Below are 10,540 nucleotides of genomic sequence, written 5' to 3'. Positions count from 1 at the left end.
CAAAACAAAAATATGGTGTGTGTGTAAAGGGTTCTTAACCTCATGTTTTGAACTCCAAATGCACATGTTCCCATATAATATAATCTAATGGATTATAAGACTCAGAACTAAAATGGATTTCAGAGGTTGTGTAGTTTTGTTGATGAGGAAATTGAGACCCAGAAAGTATAAGAGATTTATCCAACATCGTACATATAATAAGGAACAGAACCAGATGTTGAACTCATGACCTCTCACCCAATTTTTTATGTCACAACTAATTCATATATCTATTATTTGTACTTCTGTGCCCTTCAAAGTACATGATAAAGAATTTGAATTTTTAACTCTTTTCCAGATATTTTAAAGGATAGCGTTTATTTAATTACTAGAAAGCCTATAAATGACTACAGAATATAAATAGTATTAAACATAGAGACCATTTATTGTTCAATCATTTTAAGTCATGTCTAACTCTCTGTGACTTTGGGGTTATCTTGGCAAAGATACTGGAGTGTTTGCCATTTCCATCTCAAGTTCATTTTACAGATGAGGAAACTGAGGCTAGTAGTTAAATGACTTGCCCAAGGTCACACAAATAATAAGTGCCAGGCTAGATTTGAACTCAGTCTTCCTGACTCCAGGCCCAAAGTTCAATTCACCTAGCTGCCCTATAGACCATATAAATAATAAATCTAAAAAAAGATCATTAAAGTCTACTCCACAATTTTACAAATGGTGCCAAGACCTAGAGAGGAAATGTGACTTGATTAAGGGCATAGAACAATTTAGTGGTAGAAAGGACTGGAGCAGAGATTTCTTACCTCTGAGATCACTCAGATTTTCACTATGCTAAATATCCTTAAAGAGCATAGGATTTAAAATCAGTGTACTTTAGTTCATATCTGGATCTTCCACTTGCTGCTTATGTGATTTGGGGAAAGTCACTTCATCCCTGTGGGCCTCAGTCCATTCATCTATAAAGGAGGGGGTTAATAGAGATTTCTCTACTTTACTTTATAGCTCAGAATCTATTAAGCTATGAACTCCTCTTTAGAAATATTTTTTCTTAAGTACTGTTTACAAAGTCTTCCTTTCAATATTTTGTGTTCGATTGAAATCAATTAATTCAAATGAATTTGGTAGACACTTTATTAAATATTTATACTATTCTAGGCAATTTAATAGGTACAAGGATACAAAAAGAAAACAGATAATGCCCTCAAGTGGTTTATATTCTGCTGAGTGATGATGATGTTTTAAAGTTTGCAAAGCTCTTCAGACATGGTATCTCTTCTGATATTCCTGAAATCTAGAAACAAATGTACATAGAGAAATAAACACAAAACATGCAAAAGCAGAAACAAAGTAATTTCTTGAGGAGGGAATGCCCTAACCACCAGAGAAAGAATGAAGTTGTGTGTGTGTGTGTGTGTGTGTGTGTATTTGAAGGTGGTATTTGAGTAGAACCATGAAAGAAGTTAGGGATTCTAAGAAGATATGATGAAGCAGACCATTGTAAGTTATGAGTCACCTTGGATGAAGACACTGATGTGAAAGATATTAGTTTGTGTACAGAGAATTGAAAAGAGACCAATCAGCCTAGAATATAGATTGTATGATTTGAAATCATATAAAGTCAGTCCAGAAATATGGATTTAAAGCAGGTTATGAGGTACTTTACATCCCTAAAAGAGGAATTGTTATTTTATCATAGAAGTTATAGGAAGCAACAGAAGGTCTTTCAACTGTTTGGTACCATATGCTTTAGAAATGTAAATTTGGCAGATTTGTAGTAGTATATCAGAAAGAGGAGAGAATGACAACAGAAGGCAAAAAAGTAGATAAGTGTAATGGTCCAGACAAGAGGTTATGAATGATTGAATTAGAAAAGTGACTGAGTGGTGAGAAAGGAATAAACGTGAGATGTTGCAGAAACTGTAGGGGGTGAAGGAGAGTCAAAAGGATGAAAGATGATAATTTCTCAAATATTTACTAAGTGAAAGGCACTGTGCTAAGTTTTGGGTGTGCAAATATAAGAATGATCATAGCTGGTTATAGTGTATACTTGTATTTTTTAAAAAAGACATTTTTTATTTTTGCTTTTTGGAGGGGGAAGGCAAGGCAGTTTGGGTAAAGTGATTTACCCAAGGTTACATGGCTAGTAAGTGCTAAGCGTCTGAGACCGAATTTGAACTCAGGTCCTTCTGACCCTAGGGCTCGTGGTCTATTCACTATGCCACCTAGCCACCCCCAAAAAAACTGATAATACCACCATTTATTTAGAGCCAGAAGAGAACTTGAATGTGGTCTATCTAGTCCAATATCTACACTGAAATGTGAGGCAACTGGCAGAGGTTAGCAGACTTACTCTAAATCACTGCAGTAATAAGTGACAGAGGAAGAATCCAAACTGTTCTCTTATTCCAAGCCCAGAACTCTTTCTAGTTTAACATATATTTATCTTAGAAAATCAACAGGAATGTCAAGACTCTTTGTTTGCTTGCATTTCTTAGCCTTAAAGTGGCTTGAGATGATGTGAGAGGCCACTCCTTGAAAGTCAGACATAGGACTATAAACTTGATGGAGTGGAGTCCCAAAGGTGGGGAATTTGTGGCCTTAAGGTCACATATGGCCTTCTACATCCTTAAGTGCAAAATTTGGATTCAGTCAAAAGGCTGGACTTAAGGATTTAGAAGGCCACCTGTGGCCCTAAGGCTGCAGGTTCCACACTCCTTGTATGCAATGGGGACATCACAGAGCAACAAAGAACAGATAGGATGAAAGATATTATTTGAAGAGTTTTCAGAATAGATGGTGATTGACTTGATGGATTTAGATGAACTATCTGAGAGAATACAGAAAGAGAAGGGTAGAAGGTCCAGAGCTGAGTGATAAGGAATGCTTTTTAATAGGAGAAAGAGAACTTAGCAAAGGAGACAAAGAAAGAATAATTAGAGCTAACTGAGGAAAAACAAAAATGCCATCTCACAAAAGTCAGAAGAGAGTTCCAAGAACTGTCTTGAATGGCCAACAGGGAATGAGAATAAAGAAATGATGTTTGGCTGTACAGATAAGCAGGTTCCCACTGGTGAGAATGGATAGAGTAAGTTTATTTAGTAGAGTAGTAGGTTTACACAAGGTTAAGGAGGTTATATGTGCTGAGCAGATGGAGGTGTTAATTAAATACAAGTATGCACACATACACACATATATGCATATACACGTATATGCATACGGTCATATATACATTGATATACCACACATATGTGTATATACATACACACATATATATTTATATACATATGAGTACACCAATAGAGGTATTAACCCTATACAAGTGACCCTTATCACCAGAGGTCCTCAGCTCACTCACAACTGACCTTGTATTACTTTCTAGGGAGACAGAGCTATGAACCTCATTCCCTGGGAGGATGGCTCCACAAACACACAATCTTTTTAGGTTCAGTTTGGCATGTATTCCACAGTATTCTAATCTAATGCTCTTTCTTTGTTCTTGACTGGCAGCAGAAATCCATTAGCAAAGTTCAAAGATATCTGAGAGGGGATATCGAGAAAGTAGATGAAGAATAAAGAATATTTGTATCTGAAGTCATCCAGCATCTTCAATTTTTGTTAATGTATTATGTATTGCAGAGGATAATTTTTCTTTTTTTCTCCTGTTGTGACTGATGCCCTGAATCAAATTCCAAATCACCTCTATGGAGAACAGCACAGAAGTGAATGAATTCATCCTTGTGGGATTGACAGATACCCCAGAGCTTCAAGTGCCCCTCTTCATTACATTCACATTCATCTATTTTGTAACCCTGGTGGGGAACCTGGGAATGATAGCACTAATTTACTTGGATCCTCAACTCCATACTCCCATGTACTTTTTCCTCAGTAATCTCTCCTTGGTGGATTGTATTTATTCTTCAGCTGTTACTCCCAAAGTGATGGCTGGGCTTCTCACAGGAAACAAGGTCATCTCCCACAATGGCTGTGCTGCTCAGATGTTCTTCTTTGTGGCCTTTGCTAGTGTGGACTGTTTTCTCCTGGCTGTTATGGCCTACGATCGCCATGCAGCTATATGTAAGCCTCTCCATTATACCACCACCATGAGAGCAAATGTGTGCATACAACTGGTGATTGGCTGCTACATCTGGGGAATCATTGAGTCCTCCATCCACACTGGTTTTACCTTTCGCCTCTCCTTCTGTGGTTCAAATATAGTCCATCATTTTTTCTGTGACATTCCCCCAATTCTGGCTCTTTCCTGCTCTGATATCCATATCAATGAAGTGACACTCTTCATCTTGGCTGCCTTCAATGTCTTTTTTGCCCTCATCATCATTATGACTTCCTACCTGTTAATTTTCATCACCATTCTGAGAATGCATTCTGCTGAGGGCCGACAGAAAGCCTTTTCCACCTGTGCCTCACACCTGACAGCAGTATCCATATTCTATGGGACTGTGATCTTCATGTACTTACAACCGAACTCAAGTCATTCTATGGACAATGACCAAATGGCCTCAGTGTTCTACACAATAGTAATTCCCATGCTGAATCCTCTGGTCTATAGTCTGAGGAACAAAGAGGTCAATAAAGCCTTTAAGAAAGCTATTGAGAGGGCAAAGTCGCTAAATTTATGATTTAAATTGGGGAAAATATACTATATGTAATGGATGAATCCTAAGTCTACTTAAAATATCCTGTTTATTCTTCTATACCACAAAAAATTCTGTGTGTGTGTGTGTGTGTGTGTGTGTATGATTTGAAGCACTACTTGAGATTCACTTCACAGATTCCCTCAATAAACATACTCATAAATGTTCCTTTCTTCTCCTATTTTCTTTAGTTTTGCAGCTCTTTACCACATAATCTAACACATTGATGCATCTTTCATCATTTGCATTAGAAACTGTTTCAGATTTTTGTGTCTTGTCATGTTTATCAGATTATAAACTTAAGGGTACAGACACCCAATTCTATTTTCTTTTTAGGTCTGCAGTGTCTTGTATTATGATGGTCACAGCGTTGAATACAATAAATGCTTACAGGGTGATGGTGGTGTTTTTTTCTCCAAGAACTTTTATTTTATTTTTATTAATTTGTTTACTTTTAGTTTACAAGATTCAGTCACACAATCCTTCGAGTTCCAATTTTTCTCCCCCTCTCCTCCCTCCCATGGTGGCATGCAATCATATATAGTATCTGCAAATACCTTTACATTAAACATTAATCAGGTTGTAAAGAAGGATTATAACTGACAGAATGAACAATGGGAAAGAGGAAACAAAACAAAACAAGATAAAGAAAGAGAGCACGTAGTTTGCTTCAATCTGCATTCAAACTCTGTAGTTCTTTCTCTGGATGCAGGTATCTCTTTCCATCATGAGTCTTTTAGAGTTGTCTTATAACTTTGCATTGCTGAGAATAGCCTAGTTTATCAAAGTTGGTCATTGCACATACATTGTGTCTGTGATTGTGTACAAATTTCTCCTGGTTCTGCTCTTCTCACTCAACATCAATTTGTATAAGTCTCTCCTTGTTATTATGAAGTCCGTCTGCTCCTCATTTCTTATAGCATGATCGTATTCCATTACATTCATATACCACAACTTCTTCAGCCATTCCCCAATTGATGGGCATCCCCTTAATATCCAAATTTTTGCTGCCACAAAAAGAGTTGCTATAAATATTTTTGCACATATGGGGCCTCTTCCCACTTTTATGATCACTTTGGGACATAACCTTAGAAGTGGTATTGCTGGGTCAAAGGTTATGCACTTATTTATACTCCTTTGGGCATAGTTCCAGATTGCTTGCATCAGTTCACAACTCCACCAACAATGGATTAATGTTCCAATTTTCCAAATGCTCTCCGGCATTTATCATTTTCCTGTTTTGTCATCTTAGCCAATCTCGCTGATGAGATGTGGTACCTCAGAGTTGTTTTGATTTGCATTTCTCTAATCAATAGTGATTTAGAGCATTTTTTTTCATATGCTTATAGTTATCTTTAATTTCTTTCTCTGAAAACTTCCTGTTCATATCTTTTGACCATTTATCAATTGGGGAATGACTTTTATTCTTATACATTTGATTAAATTCTCTGTATAATTTAGAAATTAGGCCTTAATCAGAGGCACTAGTTGTAAAAAATTCTTTCCCAATTTTCCACTTCCCTCTTAATCTTGAAGTGCTACTAAAATGAAATTATACCTATGGACCTTTGTCTTCTGTCTTTTGAAGTCTTTTATGGATAATTTAGTGAATCTAGGTATAATTCCAAATTGTGTTTCATTTTGGTTGAAGAAATTCACAATTCTACCAAGAGTGTGTGAGTGCATCTCTCCTCCCATATCTTGTTCAACACTTGTCATTTTCATTTTTGCTGTCTTTTATAATCATATGAATATGTAACAAATTATTTTATTTAGAATTGTAGAATACTCTTTCATGTGATGTTTATAGCTTGCATTTCTTCTTTTGAAAACTGTGTAGCCATATAATTTGACTATTATTCAGCTAGAAAATAACATTTGTTCTTACATGTTTCTAGAAATAAGCTATCATCATTCTACATATTTATAAGATTATTCTACAATCAAAATATTTGTTGAAAATATTTTCCTATTAACTGATGCTTTTATAATTTTAATGACATTGATTTTGTTTGTTCAAAACATTGTCAATAACCTTGTCTGTTCAATCTTTTATTATCACCTCTAAACAATTTTTTTACTTAAGAAATCTGCTTCACTCAAGAAATGCACTTCCTTCCCTTATTATTAGAAGTTGGGAACAATTCAACCTTATATATTCTATCTAACTTTTTTATATGTTAGATTTATTGACCTGCTTTTTCTCATGGTCCTGTTTGTTACAAGGAATAGCTCATTGGATAAGGGAATAAGTTGGACTATATTTTGAAATGAATTGTAATATAAAAATAATATCAATGTAACTTTAAAAATATCTCCTGAATGTCATGGAAATATATAATTATTAATAGGTACTGCTGTGAATCAAAATTATTAATACAGAGATCTAGGAGGTAAAAACCTAGGTTTATTAATATATGCTTCAGCATTGGCCTAGAGTTCTTTATTAAATATAAGCTCTGAACAAAGCTTTCCTGAGGTATATATACTTTCTAATTATGTCAAACAACAAAATGAAAGGAACAGTTTTGTATTTGTAGCCACTAGGAGATAGGATTCACAAATGCCTAAGAAGATTAAACAGAGGGAGAGAGAGAGAGAAAGAGAGAGAGAGAGAGAGAGAGAGAGAGAGAGAGAGAGATTTACCTTTCAGGGATACATTTGTAACATTTACATTTCAAGTAGGCTTGTGAAATTTGCATTTCAAAAATATATTTATAAGTTCTATTGCAGGCTAACTAAAAGAAAGGAGGTTTACATGCAAAAGATAGCTGAAGAAGAAACTCAGGTCAGAATTAGTTGCAGTTTTATTAATAAACACAGAGAAGGTGATGTCTGGGATTTATAACCATCTGATAGGTATCATAAATTCCTTTACCCCCATCTGCTTTCTAATTTCAGTTAAAAATAATTGAGAATCTTAGCTAGTGAAGGACACCATAAGGAAATCCTCAGTCTGCTACACAACTTTCCTCACAAGGAAAGGGATCTGTACTGAATCCAAATAATAACAGAGAAAGGGGCATCAGAAATTCTTATGATAGATATGGTTGTGAAAGTCAACTCCATTCTTTAATTCTGGAAGTGATCTAACCTTTTATATTGGTAATTCAATTTATTCATATCATAATACATATCTATAGCTCTCTCTCTATATATACATATACATATTATTACCTATAGTGTTTAAGCATAGTGTAGTTTCCCTATCATCCATCCATCCACCCATCCACCTATCCACCTATGTATGTATGTATGTATCTATCTATCTATATCAAAGGAGAATGGATCTAGATAATAAAAGGTAAAGATGAGTACACAGGGATAACTAGACATTAAGACTATGATAATTACAAACCTCAATTTATACCTTTCAGGCCTAGATGCATATGAAAATATAAGCAAGAAAGAAGCAAAGGATATGAACAAAACTTTAGAAAAATAAGATGTAATGAAAATTGCTCGGAAAAATGGAAAGTAGTCAGAAAGTAGGCATACACAACATCTTGCACCATATACCAATATTAACTCAAAATGGGTACATGTTTCATACATAAAGGGTTATACCATGAAAAAACTCATTGAGCATGAATGGAATTATCTGTCAGATCTCTGAATAGGGCAAATAGTATACGACCGAACAAGAGATAGAGAGGTTCATGGGAGGTTAAAATGGATAATTTTGATTACATAAAATTTGGAAGTTTCTGTACAACCAAAATCAATGCCACCAAAATCAGAAGAAAAGTAGGAAACTTGGAAAATATTAGCAGTGTTTCTCTGATAAATAACTAATTTCTCAAACACGTAGTAACTGAGCCAAATAGTCAAAGGATAGCTTTCAGAGGAAGAAGTCAATGTTACATGAAAGAAGACAGTTACATGAAAAATGCTCTGAAATATCATTTTAGAATTAGAAAAATCCAAATTAAAACAATTCCAAGAAACCAAGTCATACCTATCAGATCGGCTAACATTACATAAAAACAAAATAGCAAATGCTGCAGGGAATATGGGAAAATAAATATACCAATACACTGTTGGTGGAATTAGGAACTTGTCCAACAATTTTCAAGAGCAAGATGAAACTATGCCCCCAAAACTATAAAACTGTTCATGTTTTTTGGTCCAGCAAAACAGCAACTTAGTCTAAATCCTATGAATGTCAAAAGAAATGGAAAAGGAGTTATATTTACAAAAAATATTTAATTACTTCTTTTATGCTGGCAAAGATTTGAAAACCGAGGGGATGTTTATTACTTGGGGAATGACTGGACAAGTTATGGCATATGAATATGTTGGAACATTATTATGATCTAATAAATGATGATGGTGATAGTTTTAGATGTGAAATGAAATGACCAGTACCAGGAAAACAATTCACATAGTAACAGCAATATATTATAAAGATAATTAACTGTGAAAAACTTAGGTACTCTGATCAATACAATTCCAAAGGAACAATTATGATAAATTATATCCACCTCCAGACAGAGAACTGAGGCTCCAGAGTACAGAGTAAAGCATACTTGTTCTCTTTCTTTTTCTTATTTTTTTCCTTTTGGGGGAAATTTGACTTCTGCATATATGTGTTTTGCATAATTTCATATAGGAATTTTATTTCTTGACTTCACAATGGGTGGGGGAGGGAAAGGGAGAGAATTTGGAACTGAAAATAAAATTAAATTGAATGTAAAAAAGAGGAGTTTGATGAAATAACTCTCTGGTGATTAGTGAATGGGAATAGAAAGTAGTACAAATTTCAGATTGCAGATATGAGTATATGTGAACAGTAACAGAATGGATTACATCACTTTAGGAGCACTGAAAATATCCAGATCCCCATCCTGAGATGCCCCTAACATTCTGATTCAGTTTTGGGTCTGAGCACTATGGCTATGGGCTTGTGCTTGTTTGAAAATTCTAGTACACTGATGCTGGACTTAGCATCTATCAGTCAACTAGGAAGTTTTGAATATTTTGAGGGACAGAACTGCTGACCTCCCCTCCCCTTCCACTCTCCCCTCCCCCCTCCCCACACACACACCTTGCTTTGGTCTGGGATTCCTGCCCTGATTATTTCACTTTAGGCTTCATCATGGTCTAGAAGCTAAAATGGGTCCTTGTTCTGCTCCTGGTTCAGAGCCACACAGCTATTATTTTCTTGTGAATGTGTTCCTTGCTTGGTAGACAGTCTAGACCCCATGACTCTACCCTCCATCACCCCTTTATGGAAGTCCCTTCCTCAATCTACCATTGATAGGTGACTTGAAGTGGGTGCTAAGCACCAGAGCTGCCAAGTAGCACCCTTTCCTTCAACATGCACTCATTAGAGGAGCCCTGGAACCTCTTCCTACCTGGTTTTCCTTTCCTGGTGCACAACTTTCGTCCTGTTTCAGTTCTTGGGAGATATGATGTTTTGCTCAGTGTATGTCTGGTCAGATCCCATCAGCAGTGGCCACACACCTCTGCTCTCTGTCTTCCTACCCTGTGCTGGAATGGAAAATGATTCACTGTGATTTTTTTTCTTGGATTTCTTTATCAGGACTCTTGTTGAGGTTTGTTTTGTCTTAGTTTATTTTTTAGATATTTGTGAAGGGATTTGACTTAGGAAACTGTGCTGTACTTCATCCTACTATGGATGGAGTTATATGTAATTATATGTATTGGAATTATATGTAATGTATGTAATATAGATATATGTAATTATATGTAATATAGATATACTAAATTTCTTTTCAATAAGATCAGAGTTGAAATAAGGCTTGACTTTATATAGTGCATGAAATGCTAGCTATAGCCATGTCACACAAAACAAGGAATAATCAGACAAAAATAAATCAGTTAACAATTTTTGCAGATAATTTGGTAGTCTATTTGAGGAACCA

At 35.4% G+C, this 10,540-nt stretch overlaps 1 protein-coding gene across 1 annotated transcript; it reads left to right on the top strand.

The window, feature by feature from the left end:
* The first annotated feature begins 3,698 nt into the window (after positions 1-3,698).
* Positions 3,699-4,637, top strand: LOC138177038 (olfactory receptor 5B12-like). The gene has a single exon (XM_069108019.1). It carries the CDS (start codon positions 3,702-3,704, stop codon positions 4,635-4,637), a length of 936 nt encoding a protein of 311 aa, XP_068964120.1. The 5' UTR covers positions 3,699-3,701.
* Positions 4,638-10,540: the final 5,903 nt, after the last annotated feature.

Source organism: Petaurus breviceps, unplaced genomic scaffold (assembly GCF_028583685.1).
Source record: "Petaurus breviceps papuanus isolate PSGF00001 unplaced genomic scaffold, PetGlider_PUasm1.0 90330, whole genome shotgun sequence".
NCBI classification, from domain to species: Eukaryota; Metazoa; Chordata; class Mammalia; order Diprotodontia; family Petauridae; genus Petaurus; species Petaurus breviceps.
This window is presented reverse-complemented; position numbering and strand designations above follow the sequence as displayed.

Excerpts from the sequence above, each read along its gene's own strand:
- LOC138177038 (XM_069108019.1), top strand. The coding sequence starts at position 3,702 with ATGGAGAACAGCACAGAAGTGAATGAATTCATCCTTGTGGGATTGACA.